Source organism: Osmerus mordax, chromosome 20, assembly GCF_038355195.1.
Source record: "Osmerus mordax isolate fOsmMor3 chromosome 20, fOsmMor3.pri, whole genome shotgun sequence".
Lineage (NCBI taxonomy): Eukaryota > Metazoa > Chordata > Actinopteri > Osmeriformes > Osmeridae > Osmerus > Osmerus mordax.
The window spans coordinates 11,923,052-11,942,046 of NC_090069.1; the positions used below are offsets into that span (position 1 = coordinate 11,923,052).

An 18,995-nucleotide genomic window follows, 5' to 3' on the forward strand; every position below is an offset into this window, starting at 1 on the left:
GACTTCCAAGAGAGAGTTTTACAAAAGTGCATAGGTCACTGATCATAACAACGAGATAGCCCCAAACATGGCGGGTAGCCAAAACATGAGCATACATTGTGAACAACCAAATAAGTGCCAAAGGCTAGAACCACAAGAGCATGGAGTTAAGCAAGTTGCAATTAAACAACATGAACCTCAAAAAGTGCAAGCGTGTACGTGTAAAAAAGCAAGCAGCAATAATATATTTCACAGCGAGTGCAAGAATTTTAAATCAGTTACAACTAACCAAAAAGAGCAACAAGTCTCTCAATAAGAGTCATTTGTGATCCTGGAGGAAACTAAGATCAGGTCCAGCAATCATTCCTTAGTACCGTTGTACTCCCGAACAAGTGCGTCTTGAGCCTTTTCTTGAAGGTGGGGAGACAGTCAGTGTGTCTGATGGAGGTGGGGAGTTGATTCCACCATTGGGGGGCCAGACAGGAGAAGAGCTTGTGTTGGGACCGGGCGCGCTTGAGCGGTGGGACCACCAGACGGTTGTCAGACGAAGACCGTAGGTGGCGGGTGGGGGTGTAAGGTTGGAGGAGAGACTTGATGTAGTCGGGTGCAGTCCCATTCACCGCTCGGAAGGGCAGTACCAGGGTCTTGAATCTGATATGGGCCGTGATGGGAAGCCAGTGGAGGGAGATGAGGAGCAGGGTAACATGGGAGCGTCTGGGTAGATTGAAGACCAGGCGGGCCGCTGCGTTCTGAATCTTCTGGAGAGGGCGGGTTGCGCATGCTGGGAGACCGGCGAGCAGCAAGTTGCAGTAGTCCAACTTGGAGAGGACAAGTGCTTGGACTAGCAGCTGGGTGGAATGCTCAGACAGGTATCTCCTGATCTTCCAGATGTTGTAGAGGGTGAATCTATACGACCGGAGACTGCAGCAATGTGGGCTGTGACGGAGAGCTCGTCATCCATGGTAACCCCAAGGTTTCTGGCAGAGGATGAAGGGGTCACCGTCGCAGATCCCAGGGTGATTGAGAGATCGTCTACGTAATATTGCCAAAATACGAAAATTTCTCTCAAAGGATGATGCCGAAAAACTGGAGATGGAGGGTTTAGCCGGGATGATGAGAAGTTCTGTTTTGGCAAGGTTCAGCTGGAGGTGGTGCTCGGTCATCCAGGCGGAGATGTCTGCGAGGCAGGCCTCAATCCTAGCTGAGATCCCCGGATCAGTCGGGGGGAACGCTGTGTGTCGTCAGCGTAGCAGTGGTAGGAGAAGCCATCAAATCAAATCAAATTTATTTGTATAGCCCTTTTTACACGCAAGCATGTCACAGAGGGCTTCACATACGCCCATAGAACTGCCCCTCAACCAACCTAAACCCTCAAGGAAGACAAGGAAAAACTCCCAGAAAAACTCCCAACAGGAGAAAAAATGGAAGAAACCTTGGGAGGAGCAATTCAGAGAGGGATCCCCTCCTCAAGAGACGGTTGGAGAGAGAGAGGAGCAGAACACAGGCTAAACATAGTCATACTAGCGAGATTGATTCAAGATGGCGCCGATGAAGACTGCCTCGGTCGTTAGGTGCGCTCTTTTTTGTCTTGTTTTGTCTGTTAATTCAGTGTTCTGCCTAGATTTCCGAGGTTCTCTAACAAGAGAAGTACTTCTAAACATCAGGACTACAACTCCTGTGGATTTATTTCCCACTATTCTGCTTCCAGCGAATCCAGGGAATTATAGTCAAAGCCACCCTCGGCTTTGTCCTAGCAGCGAAGCGTCGTAGGAGAGGCAACGAGCCGGTGCTCTGGTGCGACTCCGTCGGCGTGGGGCACGCACAGCGTTACCGGGGATATTTCTCTCCAACGTGCGTTCACTGAGCAACAAACTGGATGAACTTCAGCTTCTGGTGTGGAAAAACAGAGACTTTCATTCATCTTCTGTTTTGTGCTTTACGGAGACATGGCTGAGTGAACTGATCCCAGACTCTACAGCTAGCAGGTTTCAAACTGCTGAGAGCGGATCGTGACCCTGTGCTCTCTGGCAAAACGAAAGGCGGTGGTATTTGTTTTTACATTAACAGTGGCTGGTGTGAAGATGTGACAGTGATTCTGCAGCACTGTTCTCCTGATCTTGAATCATTTTTTATTAACTGTAGATCTTTTTACTCGCCACAAGAGTTTTCATCATTCATTCTGGTTGGCGTCTACATGCCTCCGCAGGCTAGCGTCAACGAGGCTCAACGTGTGCTTGCCAGCCAGATACTGAGTGTGGAGCATGAAAATCCGGATTCCTTGGTTATTGTGCTAGGCGACTTTAACAAAGGCAATCTCACTCAAGAACTCCCAAAATATAGACAATTCATCAAATGCCCTACCAGAGAAGGAAACACCTTGGATCACTGCTACTCTACAATCAGCCAAGCGTACCATGCGGTCCCCCGAGCAGCACTGGGTCACTCTGACCACACCATGGTCCACCTGATTCCTGCATACAGGCAGAAGCTAAAGCGCTGTAAGCCAGTAACAATATACAGCAACCGAAACTATAACAGTAACAATATACAGTAACAGATTTACTTTATTTGTAACATCTAAATGTAACATCCAGATGGGGCAATGTGATCATATAAGCTATAATTACAATTTAAAAGTTACATGTGATACACTCATAGGCAAACACACACCCCAGATTTACATAGTAGTAAATACACACATACTTACCTTTAACAATCGTAGAATTGACTAAACAATAAAGTTTTTAACCTAATTTTAAATGTCGAAACAGTATCAGCCTCCCTCATTGAGACAGGTAATTTGTTCCAGAGAAGAGGTGCTTTATATGAGAATGCCCTACCTCCAGCTGTTTTTTTCTTAATTTTGGGAACCACCAGATAGCCGGCATCTTGAGATCTAATGGATGGGATGATGGTGTTGAAGGCAGAGCTGAAGTCCACAAACAGGATCCTGGCGTAGGATGCTGGGGAGTCCAGGTGCTGTAGGGTGAAGTGGAGGGCCATGTTAACTGCATCGTCCACAGACGCAGTGCATTACAAAATTGTATCTTGTACATTTGTATTTTTTGTCATATTTGTATTTTTATATTGTAATTTACGGCAACTTATATTTTTTTGTATATTTGATTTAATTCTAATCCCACTTAGTACTGCTAGTTTATGTACCCTTAGTATAGATATATTATTAGTATAGTCCACATATTTAAATTTTAGGTATATGTTTATTGTATGCACCTTTCTGCCAAAGCAAGTTCCTTGACTGTGCAAACTTTCATGGCGAATAAATCCCATTCTGATTCTGAGACCTGTTGGCTCTGTAGGCAAACTGCAGGGGGTCCAGGAGGGTGTCTGTGATGGATTTGAGGTGGGCCAGCACCAGGCGCTCAAAAGATTTAATTACCACAGAGGTCAGGGCGATGGGTCTCTAGTCATTATGTCCTGTGGCCATGGCTTTTCGGGCACAGGGATGATGGTGGAGGACTTGAGACAGGCTGGCACATGGCATGTCTCCAAGGAGGTGTTGAAGATGGTGGTTAACACCGGAGACAGCTGTTCAGCGCAGTGTTTGAGAGTGGCTGGAGAGTCAGAGTCTGGCCCAGTTGCTTTGCGGGGGTTCTGCCTCTTGAAAAGACTCTCTCCATTCAGGAGAGAGTCGTCTGTGGTGGTGGGGGGGGGGGAGTTCAGGGTGGGGAGGTGCAGTTCAGGACAGTCCAATTGTCTTTCAAATCTGCGGTAGAACTCGTTCAGGTTGTTGGCCAGTTGGGAGTCGTTAACGGTGTGGGGGGCTCTGGGCTTGTGGTTGGTAATCTGCCTGAGCCCTCTCCAGATAGAAGCAGAGTCGTTAGCAGAAAATTGGTGTTTTAGTCTCTCCGAGTACAGCTGTTTAGCCTCTCTTAACGCCTTGCTAAACCTGTTCGTCGTATCTGTCTCGTATCTATCCCCACTCCTAAATGCTTGCTCCTTCACCATCCTCAATCTTCTGAGCTTTGCAGAGAACCAGGGCTTGTCGTTGTTGAAGTTCACCCTGGTGCGTGTTGGAATACAGCAGTCCTCACAGAAGCTGATGTACAACGTCACAGCCTCTGTGAGTTCATACAGACTATTGGTAGCGGTCGTGAACATATCCCAGTCAGTAGAGTCCAAGCATGCCCGCAGATCCTCCATAGCCTCACTGGTCCACTGTTTTGATGTCCTCACAGCAGGTTTACAGAGCTTTAGTTTCTGCCTGTATGCAGGAATCAGGTGGACCATGGCATGGTCAGAGTGACCCAGTGCTGCTGGAGGGAAGGCTCTACTGACTGTGGTGTAGCAGAGATCCAGAGTGTTCCCTTCTCTGGTTGGGCATTTGATGAATTGTCTGTATTTGGGGAGTTTGTGGCTGAGATTAACTTTGTTGAAGTGGCCGAGTACGATAACCAAAGAATCCGGATTTGCTCGCTCCACACTCAAAATCTGTTCGGCGAGCATGCGTTGGGCCTCTTTAACCCAAGGACCCGGCCGCAAGTACATTCCTACCAGAATGAGCGACGCGAACTAGCGAGGCGAGTAGAAAGGTTTACAGTTTATAAAAAATGATTCCAGAGCCGGGGAACAATGTTTCAGACTCACTGTCACATCTACACACCAGCCACTGTTAATGTAAAAACAAATACCACCTCCTTTTGTTTTGCGGGAGAGTGCTGTGTCCCGATCAGCTCTCAGGAGTTGAAAGCCTGGCAGTTGTAACGCGGTGTCCGGGATCAAATCACACAGCCATGTCTCCGTGAAGCACAAAACCAAAGATGAAAGAAAGTCTCTGTTTTTCACCATTAGTAGCTGAAGTTCGTCATGTTGCAAAACTAGGAATCATTGTTTGGATCCCACGCTTGCGTAGCCGAACTATGGCCCTTCTACGGCGTTTCACTGCTTGAGAAAAGCCTAGCGCGGCTTAGACTAGAATGCCCACTAATTCTGCCGCTGGGAGCAGAAAAGTGGGAAATAAATCCACAGTAGTTTCCCTGATGTTTAGAAGTTTGTATCTTGTTAGAGAACTCCGAAAAACTTGGCACCAATAGACCGAGGCAGCCATCAGCGTTGCCATCTTGGATCTCAACCTAAGTGAGCTTGTTTGGGAAAGTAATAAATCTGCAAAGTGCCATATTTAATTTGGTCACGTACAGAGAAGTAGATCAAATGTATAGGTGAAGAGAGATGATAACTAACCCTATAGTTAATGTATTAATAACCTCTTAGCGTTCCAGGATTACCTTAGGAGCACCTTCCTGCCAAAGCAAATTCCTTGTCTGTGCAAACTTTCATGGCGAATAAATCCCATTCTGATTCTGATTGTTGCTTGTTGAGTACTAAACTATGCAACGCACAACACTACTCTCTTTACATTGGTACACATGCCATATATCCATGGCATCGCCCATGAAGTAAGCCTATAGCTTAGAATTTCCAAACTAATTACACTTGTAATTATGTGTGAGTGTGAGTATGAATGGGTGAATGAGAGGCAAAAACATTGTAAAGCGCTTTGAATGCCGCTAAGGTAGAAAAGCGCTATATAAATGCAGTCCATTTACCATTTATCAGACTATCAAATGTTTACGATGCCTGTGTGTTTATACTTTTGACTGGGGACAGTGACGCGATCATGCAGCCGACTATAAAATGTTGATAAGGTTGGGTACCGCATTTATAGACCAACTGCAGTCTAACATGCACAAGGTGTGTGACATCCTATAGGCGATACCATTTTTAGTTCTGCTGAATTATTGAAGGGCTAGACAACAAACTACCTATGGTCACGAACTGTGGGTAGTGACCGAAAGAACGAGATCGCAAAATACAAGCGGCCGAAATGAGTTTTCGCCGCAGGGTGTCCGGGCTCTCCCTTAGAGATAGGGTGAGAAGCTCGGTCATCCGGGAGGGGCTCAGAGTAGAACCACTGCTCCTCCGCGTCGAGAGGAGACAGTTGAGGTGGCTCGGGCATCTGATCAGTGTGCCTCCTGGACGCCTCCCTGGTGAGGTGTTCTGGGCACGTCCCACTGGGAAGAGGGCCGGGGAAGACCCAGGACACGCTGGAGGGACTATGTCTCTCGGCTGGCCTGGGAATGCCTCGGGGTCCCCCAGGAAGAGCTGGTGGAAGTGGCCGGGGAGAGGGAAGTCTGGGCCTCCCTGCTTAGGTTGCTGCCCCCGCGACCCGACCGGATAAGCTGCAGATGATGACGAGGAGACAACAAACGTTCAAAAGAAATATTCACAGACTAACAACACGGAAATGAATGACAGATTGACGAAGGCAAGTTAATTTTCTGACCAAGCCTTTGCTCCGTGCAAGAAGCGCCATCTAGCACTCATTACGTGTCAGTAACAATGCCCCTATCTGATGACTCGGGTCAGTTGACCCCCTGTCCACGCTATAAGTATGCAACAACGGCTCTGTGCTTCTAGTGTTAAGAAACCGAACATAAAAAAACAGTAACAAAGCCCCTTTGAATTCAAATATTAACTGAAAGGTTCCAGTTTAATACACATTTGCAAATTGGGCTGCTATTCATGGCTATGTACCTAGCAAGAAGTCAATTTTGCCAGAGAGGCCGACTTTTGGTTACGAGAGTGTGTGTTCTGTCGCTATAGATTACCACCTCGTATCTATGTGTTAGGTTAGCAATCTTTAATTGTCAACATGTGACACGCACGCACTCCAGTGTCAAACGAAGAAATGCGTCCTCTGCTTTCACCCATCCTGGTGTCCATACTTCCAGGAGCAGTGGGCAGCCATATAAGTGGAGGCCAAGTCCAAGTGCTCATCATGTCATGGGGCATGGGCACGGGAGCGATCTGTTCTGTATGTTTTTATTGCATTTATTGAAGAAGCAAATAGAATGGCCCAGGAGATAACCCACATGAGCCCGATAGACCTCAAGACAAAAAAGACTTTCCATTACAAGTTCCTTTACAATTTGTATGTTATCCAGGAAAATGGTCCTTATTTAATAATGCTAGCAGCCAGATAATGGGACAAGTTGACCTGCAAGCATTTTTTTTTTACTTCTTTCTTGGTGCTCAATAAAATCAATTATAAACACATACTAAAATTTTATTTATTTCTCTCCCCAAACATTTAGAAAACTATATCTAGGCCACTCAGGGGGTGGGATATTTCTCAAAAATACTATTGTGCACAACCCATTGTATATTTATGATATGCCACATCCTCTTGTGATTTTAATGCTTCATTAGACTTGTGCTGAAAATAAATATTTACAACCATCATAACCCTCCCCACCAACCTTCCTTCTCCTAGAATACCTATGCAGGTACACCGTTCCCAGCCTCTTGGGTGTTACCAGGGCATTCGGTCGCTATAGCAACACTGAAGAACCTCTACTGTCCAAGTTGTTCCCACGGCCGGTTGGCCCTCCTTTGTCCCGCAGTGAAGAGATTGACTTGTTGCGCCGACGCTCCTTCAATGACTTCCGCTCTATCCTGCCAAGTTCCCTGCTCAGCGTGTGTCTGGCAGACACCCTCCATCGCAAAGGCTCTTCAGTATCCAGCATGTCTCAACAGGTACTACTACTATTGTCACTTTCCACCGTTAGGGGATATCATCACTTCTTGCAAACAAGGGATTTTGCTACAGTAACCTGCTATACACATTGTCCAACAACACAGAAGCCAAGAATGTCTAATTTCTGAAACGTTCTTGTTTGTGAGTTTTTTTATTTTTTTATTTATGTTCGTAGGCTAGTCCAGAGAGGGCAGGACTGGCTCCAAGCTCTCCAGCAGACTCATCAGCACAGTACTTTGAAGGTAGGACAAAATAGTCCCTAAGTTGAAAGTTATTAAAATCAACAGAAAATGTTTATTTAAAGGCAGGGTAGGTAAGTTTTGCAAAGCTAGCAATTTTTGAGTTTGAAAGCCAAAAAATCCCACCCCTCCCTTCAAAGCCACTCCTCCAAAACACATGGACGCGCGGCCTGACTACTGCCAGGATGTAGGAAGACAGACAGGAAGACAGACAGATAGACAAGTAACCCGTTCCATCATTGCATTCGGTTTGAATGCCGTCCAATCATTAGTGCTGGTCCGACCTTAAAGCCTCAAGAAACTTGGTTTGAAATAGTAAAAATGTATATACAATATCAAAGTTTAGTGTCTCATTATGCATCCGCAAAAATCTGTGTGAAACTTAACATTCTGAACCATTTGAAAACCTAGTTCAAAACCAGCAAGTTTTTCTGTTTAGACTATTTCTCAAGACTGTGTAGGCATGGCTGATCATGTTTTGATTGACTTCTAGACAGCTCCTATGTCAAACAATCTCTCATAGCAACAGTCATGCACAGCAATGGCGCAAAACAATCTGTTTAGTCCAGCCCTACAATATGTGCTACGGTCTGATAAAAAGGGGATGTTGTCGGCCGAGGTCCTTTCTCTTTTTTTTTTTACAGATTGTGAAAGTGCAGATTGTAAGCTTTCAAATGATGTGTCATACATTGAAATCAGAAAGTAGTTGAAGAACATATGCTTATCTGAATGTTGATAAACCTGGAAAGCTCTAGCCCAGATATTCAGCGTCAAAGATTTTAGACCCCTTTAACGCCCTAAAGGTCCCATGACGTGCTGTTTTTGGATGCTTTTATATAGGCCTTAGTGGTCCCCTAATACTGTATCTGAAGTCTCTTTCCCGAAATTCTGCCTTGGTGCAGAATTACAGCCACTACGAGCAGTCCCACAATGAGCTTTCCTCAGGACGTGCCGTTACTGTGTCTGTAGCTTTCAATGCTAATGAGGGGAAAGGCGGATATCGCCCGCGCAATAACACCAACAGCAGAATGGTTATCCAAATAACAAAGGGTACAACACTCATGTTACAGTGTGTGTATTCACACACATACTTGATGCTATCTACCTTTACATTAGCAACAGTAACTGGGCTGTTAGCTGCAGAGCTAATGTTACAGCCACATTCTAAGGATAACAAGCTAGTTAACCATAGGCTATACAGTAAAGCAACAAAATTATATAGCGTTAGTTGACTTACTTGTCCAAGGTTTGTAGCTTGACCAAGGAGAGTTGGTACTGATCCAGACTTTAATAACGGTCAGCAAGGCCAGCTTTGTATTGGCCCAAGTTGAGGAAACAGTCGTCGCTGAAATGTTTGGCGCAGATATACAAAACTTTGGGAAGTAGTGTCTGCGAATTTCCGAGAAAATAAAATTAAGACACTGGTCTTACACTAAAAAAACACGGGCCAGATTCTCTGGGCGGGCAAAGCAGAGAGAGGGGAGGTAACCTTCCTCCTTGTGAAGTCACAAGGAGAGGATTTTCTCAAAGGCGGAGAAGAACACCCAGGGCTTGGCTTTTACCTCTCAATTTCTAGCCACTGGGGGACCAAAGAGAGGCTAGGGGAACTCATATTAATGTTAAATAACCTATTAAAGTGAAATTTTCATGTCATGGGACCTTTAACACTAGAAGCGCCGAGAGGCAGTAGCGGACTGGCCATCGGGAGCAACGGGAGAATTCCCGGTGGGCGGAAACACTTCTGTGCTGGAGGGCTGCTTGCCTTAGTTATTTTTTTACTACTATTAAAAATGTCGGCAAAGATTGAGCGACACAGTTGGCAGGCCCCCCTGTCCCCCAGGCCGGTTGGTCTTTTCCAAATGAACGTCGATACAGCCCTTAGCCCCACCCTCTTAGTCTCACTTACACACAACAGTGACACTGACAGATCGAAAACTAGCTAGTAAAGACAATATAACGATGGAAAACCAGGAACGAAGAAACGTAAGGGTGGGGCTGAAAAATTGAGACAAAAAGACATCACTTTCACTAGACAAGGTTTTACCAATTGAAAAACGGCTATGTTTATTTTACTTAAAGCTCCAAAAACAAATTTTTGCTCAAATCAGCTAAAAAACTTTGCTTGCACGCTGCGCGCGCTCACATTAAGTGTGGAAGTCCCTAACTAAAATCACATCAAACATCAAAAGAATGTGCATTGCAGCTGTGGTGGTGTATACGGGGGCCGGTTCTGGTGGGCCGGTCTGGATCAAAGTCCAGGGCCTACTTTTACACCCAGTTCGTCCCTGCCGAGAGGGGTAATTTTGACCCAGTGAAGAAAAAAACTACTTGTATCTTCGCACTCAATCAAATTCCAGGATCCTGCTTTATTAACTTTGTCTAGATATGCGTTTTGTCATCGAGTGTTTTTTATTATTTTTTATCTCACCAGGAAAAGCTAATTTAAGGCTATTTCACCCCTGCTTATATATCCAGGTGCATGTTCATATTTTTTTTCTTCTGCATTCCAAGGCTGCAATTCTCTTTAATATCAGCAGATGTTGCAAGGGCTCCCGTATGCGAGACTTCTGTTATTCAGACAAAGTTTAATATATAGTGCAGAAATATACCTAATATGTATAGTTTATACATATATACATATATGTGCAAAATGATAACAATAATTTAATTATACGAAATGCATTTGTTTCACATACATTTGTGTGTAGACAATGGTATAAGCGCAATTCTTATCTCCCATTATTTTAGAGTGGCAACAATAATTTACGATTGCAAATATGATTCGTTACCTTTATCTGCTTTACAAAACAAGCAGATAAAGCTAACTAATAAAGGCATTTTTGCATGTATTCAAACATGGGTCGAATCATTCGCCGATAAAATCACCAATAAAAATGGTCAATCTATGTATGCAAGGCGAATTAGTGGATACTCAAACTATAGTTTGCGATCAGTAGGTCTATAGAAGGAGCTATTGAATTGATCTCATAAACATTCAAGGGTCTGATAGATCCTGTTATCCTGGCAAAACAGTTATTGTTTTTTATTTATTGACAGGGCACGGCCCAAGTGAAAAAAATTAGAGAAGTGTAGCCCATTAGTTTGGAACTTCTAAGCTAGAAGCTACGATCTCTGCTTGTTGTCCCGTTTATCCTGCTCTCAAATGTTTGCTCCCTGAACAATAAATTGGACTGTGGCTTGTGTGTTTACATCAACACGAAATGGTGCGAAAACTCTATGCTAGTTTCTAATTAGGCTACTGTGCATCGCTGGTGGAGTTTAGACTGTCGTGTTCACACTTGTAGTTCGGTTCTCTTGGATCTCTTGGTCCGGACCAAACATTTAATTAAAGCCTATAGTCTTGGCTGACAGAGCAATCGCATCAAAGTTTGTTTTTATCAAACCAAACCTGCCAAGTGTGAACACACCCTTAGATGCAGACAATTTTTTTTTACCACTGCTCTAATCCACCCCCACCTCGGCTAGGCTACTAAAACCACATGCTATTCCCCGCATATAGTATGCTAAATTAAATGTATTCTTGAGCTGTAAGTAGGCCTATCAGAATGGAATGCTTGGAATGTTGGGTAACAGGATTTGAGTAAGCTAGAGCTACACAGTTGAAAGCAATTGTTGAGACCAATGCATTGATTCACTATGCGATCGATCATTAAGGGGGATGGGATCGCATCTTTGAAAGACGCATCCACGGGTTACCAGGTCAACAACAAAAAAGAAGTAATGTGCACAATGCAGTAGATTACCAAAGATTAGCCTATTTATTCTAATTAGTTCGTAGATGTAAAGGGAACAAAACATTGGCAATTCAAAATTATCTCAGTGTTTCCTCTATATTGATTTTGCAGTGGCGGCCCGCCACGGCAAAATTTCTGCCGCCACGGTATAGAAATAGGGCTGTACAAAATGTTAGGCCGTCTATCAGCAGAGATTGTTAGAGTGCATGTCGGAGAATAGCACGGACACACGCTTCACACCGCAGTTGAGATTGCGTGTGTGCGTCCTTGAGAACTGTAAATCGTATAATTTATGTTTTCAGTTCATTTAAGCCTGTATAAGTCTATAGTTCTTGCAAATGTAAATTAAGTTAACTGGTGATTTTTTATTATTTTTTTCCTGCTAGCTAAATTGCACGTCTGTTGATTCGAGAGCGATTGCTGCCCTTGCTCACGTTTGTATTTTAGGTGCATTATTATGCTGAAGTAGTTTAAATGAATAAATAGTGGGTTTATTGTTATTATTTGCTACAGAATGCTTAACCTATCAAGATCAAATAAAGCAGACAGTGTACATGCTTTAAAGTACCTTAAATCGATAGGCTATAGGCTACTGACCATTTACAATAGGTAGTTACGTCAGTTATTAATTGGCAGCATTTATGACATTTAGAACAAACTTTATGAGTGGAAGGTGTCTTTAAGTAGCCTAACCTTATTGCTTTAGGTGAAATAGGACAAAAATATGTGCAATATTACATTAGCTATTCGACTATTACATTAACCTGCTCCGAAATATAGGGTTAGAACTGCCCCCACTGCTAAAACACTAGATCTGTCAGGCTAGTTGTAGTAGATAAGTCGCCTATTGATTTATCAAATGCAACTGTAACGCCTGTTCCGCTTTACCGCTTATAAACAGCGCCCAAGTTCGTTTACTTACACTCTTAACTAAGTAGACTAGGCCACGGGTGTCAAACTCATTTTAGGTAAGGGGCCACATACTGCCCACTTTGATCTCAAGTGGGCCAGACCAGTAAAATCATAGCATAATAACGCATACATAACAACAATATTTCTTGATGTTTAAATCATTGGTGAAGGTTTTTGATGATAAACCCTATTTTAAGGTCTTTCTACAATAAACTAGAAACATAAAGACCAAAAACTCAAACATCAGCCCACTGTTTATCTGCCTGGGCTCTCCTCTGCTGATTCCCTTGCTTTGTGAGCGCTGCTGCCTGTGGCAATAAGCGCTTCTGCCTCCAGAGCAGACATCGCATTTCCGCTGTTTTTGAAGCAATTACTGGATTGATTAAAAAAAATTACTAAACGTTTCTACTCATAAACTTGGATATTCTTAATAGACATTTGGATTTGGAATAACAGTTACTTTTATAGAAATGTGATTTACGTCTTTCTGTAATTTTCAAACTTAGCAAAGACATCCAACGGGCCAAGCTGGACTCCCTGGCGGGCTGGATCCTGCCCGCGGGCCGTATGTTTGACACCCCTGGACTAGGCTAATAAACCCCAGTATGAGTGTATAACTAAAGTAAGACTGTATAATGTCTACAATATATGTAGAGTGTGTGACAGACTACTTCAATCGAAAATACCTATGAGAGAAGATGGTGCAAGCTTAACACTAAATAGGAACAAAGAAGCAATAGGATACATGAAAAGGATAATCCATTTAATGATTCGGTGGGTCATAAAACTATTAACCAAAGGGCAATAGTCGCAAGATGATTAAAGGTCCCAAGACATGAAAACTTTAACATAACATTAATATGAGTGGCTAGATATTTCGATAGGTGTAAACCAAGCCCTGGGTATTCTTCTCCGCCTTTGAGAAAATTAAAGCTCAAACGCTCGGTTTTGAAAATCCTCTCCTTGTGACTTCACAAGGAGGAAGGTTACCTCCCCTCTCTCTGCTTTGCCCGCCCAGAGAATCTGGCCCGCCTATAAGAAACTGAGTTACGACCGTGCAAGTGGTTTTATCCTCGAGAGACATCATGGATTGCAAACAAACGAAGCATTACATTTGCTCAGTTTGGATGTACAAAGGAAAACAAAAGTGTTTTTACAGTTCCTTCATCCCAGCCTCTGAAGTTTTAATTTAATATAGTAATTTTCTCTGGAAATGCGCCGACACAACTTCCCAAAGTTTTGAATGTCTGTGCCTAACATTTCAGCCACGACTGTTTCCTCAACTTGAGCCAATACAAAGCTGGCCTTGCTGAAATTAAATTCTGGATCAGTACTAACTTCTCCTTGGTCCAGCTACAAACCTCGGACAAGTAGTTAACTAACGCTATATCATTTTGTTGCTTTACTGTATAGGGTTACCTAGCTTGCTACCCTTAGAATGTGGCTGTAAGATTAGCTCTGCAGCTAACAGCTGAGTTACTGTCGCTAATGTAAAGGTAGATAGCATCAAGTATGTGTGTGAATACACATGCTGTAATGCGAGTGTTGTACACTTCTTTGTTATTTGGATAACCGTTCTGCTTTTGGTGTTATGGCGCGCGTGATATTTGCGCGATATTGAAATGACTATGAGTGTGCACCTCTGCAAACCAGGGTGATCAGATGAGAATGGGCAAATTCGAGGCATCTTACAGCAAAGGGGCTACGATACATCCATTGTAAACATGAGCGCATCGTGCCGCCCCTCTCCTCCTCATTAGTATTTAAAGCTACAGACACAGAAACAGCACGTCTTGAGGAAAGCTCATTGTGGGACTGCTCGTAGTGGCTGTAATTATGCACAAAGGCTTAATTTCGTGAAAGAGACTTCAGATTCAGTATTAGGGGACCACTACATTTACATTTAGTCATTTAGCAGACGCTCTTATCCAGAGCGACTTACAGTAAGTACAGGGACATTCCCCCGAGGCAAGTAGAGTGAAGTGCCTTGGCCAAGGACACAATGTCATTTGGCACGGACGGGAATCGAACCAACAACCTTCTGATTAATAGCCCGACTCCCTAACCGCTCAGCCATCTGACCCCCTCACTAAGGCCTATATAAAAGCAAAATGTAACAAAATGTAACAAAAACTAGAGAGGGTACAATTTGTAGGGTGTGCTTGCTTGCATCGGTTGCAGATGGGTCCATTTAATATGAAACAAGCTGAACCCCCTTTGAGACAAGCTATTCTAACAACGTTGTCACCGGCAATATTTTTCAGATGGAATCGCGATTCAAACGGTACCATCTGCTAACTGAAAATATGCCCTCAAACGCGACTTTTTGGTCTCAGTCTAGAGCCCTGCGTGGAGAAGTTGAATTGTGCTACGAGCAAGCTAGCCAAACTTCACTGAGGGGATTGTTTGAATGCGCCAGAAATTAAAAACGTTTCTTTTGACGTAAAGTTTAGGCTGTGGCATTGAATACAGCGACGCACAACACAAGCTTGAGTTTAAATACATAATTTATTGTGACATTACTTACTGTACATACAAGTCTTGAATTGCTTAAATGTTTAGGGAGTCAGATGGCTGAGTGGTTAGGTAATCGGGCTAGTAATCAGAAGGTTGCTAGTTCGATTCCTGGCTATGCAAACCAAATGACGTTTTATCCTTGGGCAAGGCACTTCACCCTACTTGCCTCGGGGAGAATGTCCCTGTACTTACTGTAAGTCGCTCTGGATAAGAGCGTCTGCTAAATGACTAAATGTAAATGTATAATGCTGCTAGTACACCACGGCACGATACGATACTTGCTGTGCAACAGCAATGCACGTTGTATCCATGCGTCGTTGCTAACGTGTGCTGACGTTGTGACGTAGGCTAGCACTGAGTTCCCTTCGTTGACACAAGGCAATTTTTGCCACAAAAACCTAAACCGTGCAACGGAATGTAAATAACAATACAAGCAACTCGTGCGATTGTGCGATTAGCGTGTGGGGGGCCTCAAAAAATGGAAAATAAAGTCCATAGCCCAGGGGCCTCAAGTGCTATCAAGACGCCCCTGCCCTTTGGCTGTGATTGGTCAGTATTAATAACCGCTTGCGTCAGGGGCGGGGTTGCCGTGATAAACAGGACAAACAGAATCCTTTGACCGCCATTGCTGTAAGTTTTTACAATTCATATTTCAGCTAAACAGTACATGTAAATCAGCATCTGAATTAAAATGTGACGAGAAATGGGCAGTGTAGTTGCTGAAAATTTGCGTATTTTATTGATGAAACGGCTAATTTGTAAATTTACTCCGACTTATCGATAACCTAGGTAAATAAACACTCGACGACGACTTACAAAAAAACGTTGCGCCACCTACTCTTCTGGCAGTGAATTGTTTTCAGCACCCACAGCCTACGGAGAACCATAAACGCAGTCTATCCGTCCCCCATCCGTAAACGGGAGTCGGAGAAGAATATTGCGGCCTTACAGAGTCCAACTTCTCTGTGAGCGGTCGTGTCGTAAAGAAAGAAAGAAACGTAACATCTGTACAGTGCAAGTAGACCAGGGCGTAACTTCCACCCTACCAATCAACAGAAAACCAATTACAACAGTGCAATTTTGCTATTGCCCTTGATTGACCAGTTCGTTGACAAAACACATGATACTAATTTACTTGTAATAGTAAATAGGTGATTTCAATAATCGAGAAGGACGCTAATACAGATCGTAATACCTGTAAGGAATGTAGATATGATTTGCATGTTAACTAGATATCTTCAGAAGCTAATTTGCATGTTAACTAGATATCTTCAGAAGCTAATTTGCATGTTAACTAGATATCTTGTTGGCAATAGTTACTAGTAACTAAATAATAAGTACTATCTAATGAAAAGTTACTAGTAAAACGGGAATAGATACTAGTAACTATTGGAATAGATACTAGTTGGAAACAAATAGTAGATATCTGTAAAGCAGAGCCCCATAGAATACAATTGTAAAAATGTGCAATTTATTACTAGTAAAACGGGAATAGATACTAGTAACTATTGGATTAGTTACTAGTAACTAAAGAATAGTTACTAGTATCTAATGAAAAGTTACTTGTAAAACTGGAATATATAAAGAATAAGTACTAGTAACTTCAAAATAGTGACTAGTACGTTTATAGAAATAAATGTTAAAACGGCGTCTTCTGTGATGTGTGGTCTTCAGCAGCTAATTTGCATGTTAACTAGATATCTGCAGAAGCTAATTTGCATGTTAACTAGATATCTTCAGAAGCTAATTTGCATGTTAACTAGATATCTTGTTGGCAATAGTTACTAGTACTTATTGCTTTCAGGATATGTCGGAATAGTTACTAGTAACTAAAGAATAGTTACTAGTATCTTTACATTTACATTTTTTTTTACATTTTAGTCATTTTAGCAGACGCTCTTATCCAGAGCGACTTACAGTAAGTACAGGGACATTCCCCCCGAGGCAAGTAGGGTGAAGTGCCTTGCCCAAGGACACAACTTCATGTGCACTAGCCGGGAATCGAACTGGCAACCTTCAGATTACTAGCCCGATGCTCTATCCGCTCAGCCACCTGACTCCTTGTATCTAATGAAAAGTTACTAGTAAAACGGGAATAGATACTAGTAAATATTAGATTAGTTACTAGTAACTAAAGAATAGTTACTAGTATGTAATGAAAAGTTACTAGTAAAACTGGAATAGATACTAGTAACTATGGGAATAGTTACTATTAACTAAAGAATAAGTACTAGTAACTTTAAAATAGTGACTAGTACGTTTGTAGAAATAAATGTTAAAACGGCTTGCCATATCAAGACCTTGAGACCAAATTAAAGCATTTACAAAGGGTTCACAGTGTTACTTTAGATGAAAGGGAGAAACAAGAAATAAAAGAGATAAGGAATGAGATAGAGGAAATGAGCACACAGTAAATACAAAATACATTTATATTTCTGAAACAATGTTATTATGAGGTTGGAGGTAAGGCAATGAAGCTTCTGGCATACAAACTAAAAAAGCAGCAAGCAGACAATACAATTTCTAAGATACGAAACCCAGAATCTGGGGAAATAGAACACAGACTGGGAAAAATCCAACAAAGCTTTGAAAAGTTCTACAAAACACTATTCTCAGCAACATATTGATAATTCTCCTCACATTGATGCATTTTTGGCCTCACTTGACTTACCCTTTATTTCTGAAGAACAAAATGAACAATTAGCATCAGAAATAACGACTGAGGAATTAAACGCAGCCATCTCTAGGTCGAAAGCGAATAAGTCACCAGGCCCAGATGGCTTTACTGCCGAATGGTACAAATCCATATCGCATAGTGCGACCAAAATGTGTACGGGTGTGACAAAAAAAAATCCTAGGTCGCACCGGTGCAACTAACCTCCTCGCATCCGCTGTCTCTCCACAAACGAAGCATTTGTTCCAGAGAATGTCTAATATAGGGAGAACTGCCACTCTCTGGAAACTTCCGGGTTCTGAACTGGTTGCAGTTCCATGTGAGGGCGCTAACGAGCGAGTGGATAATGAATGGAGGTCTATGGAGCTATACCCCTAAAAATCCACTTTAGCTCCATAGACTCCCATTCAACATGCACTTGCTCGCGATCACCCCCAGTGGAACTCTGGTGGAACTGCAGCCAAATTCGGTGCAATGGGGCTTAATAGGGAGTGGCAAGGCTCTCCTTAAACAGGCTCTGGTTTGTTCTCCTTTGAAGGAACTCACTCAAGGTTGGATCATATCGTGGTCTAAACCAATCAGAGACAGAGATGGGGCGGGTCTTTGCCTCTGATTGGCTGTGGTCCAGATATTCCTGTAGGCCTACACTGCTCTGTGCTGTGTGATTGAAATTACGACCTGAGCACCAGAGAGTCAGTTCAGCAGACCTGGGCATTGTACGGCCCGCAGGCCACAACCGGCCACGGACTGTCTCAATCCAGCCCGCGTGAGGTAAATCAAAAATGTAAAAGAAATAAATGTGTTGAGCGGTAGTAAATATATAGTCCTGAAAGACTACAGTGATCAGGCGATTTACATATGTGCGCTTGCGCAACCTCACCGACAGGAGAGTTAGCTGTTGGTTAGCCCTCGAAAATGAAAAACTAAAGGTTGATACAGAATGGCACAACAGGCAGGCTAACTCATATTCATCTGGTTCATACAAGGACATGAAACTTCTTCACAATTGTAAAGATAGTTTAACTGCCCACACAAAGATTCTTAACCCAACATTTAAGACTTAAGTCTTCAATCTGACTCCATATACTTTTAAGAGGCCATTCAGTCTTCATACAGATAACTTATTACGCTAGATTAAATGTTTATGACCATGGTTACCGCTAACCACCACACTCATTATTTTGTCTTTGTAATGGTCAGTAGTTTAGATAACATGAGACTGGTCACCACCATTTTAGCATCGGAAATTCAACTTAAAAAATAAGGTTTCTACAGAATCAAAAGTAATCCAATCCAAATCCTTCATTCATTTCCTCCATAAATGGATACACTTGAAAACAAAATAACTTGATAAAAGCATC

The 18,995-nt window shown here is 42.8% G+C and overlaps 1 protein-coding gene across 2 annotated transcripts in view; it reads left to right on the top strand.

Moving 5' to 3' along the window:
• pi4kaa (phosphatidylinositol 4-kinase, catalytic, alpha a) overlaps positions 1-18,995 on the top strand; it is a 209,736-nt gene that overhangs the window by 26,910 nt on the left and 163,831 nt on the right. For both annotated transcript variants that reach the window (XM_067258321.1, XM_067258319.1), the window contains exons 6-7: positions 7,274-7,536; positions 7,713-7,779. In XM_067258321.1, the coding sequence (XP_067114422.1) occupies positions 7,274-7,536; positions 7,713-7,779 (330 nt within the window). The remainder of the gene's footprint in view (positions 1-7,273; positions 7,537-7,712; positions 7,780-18,995) is intronic.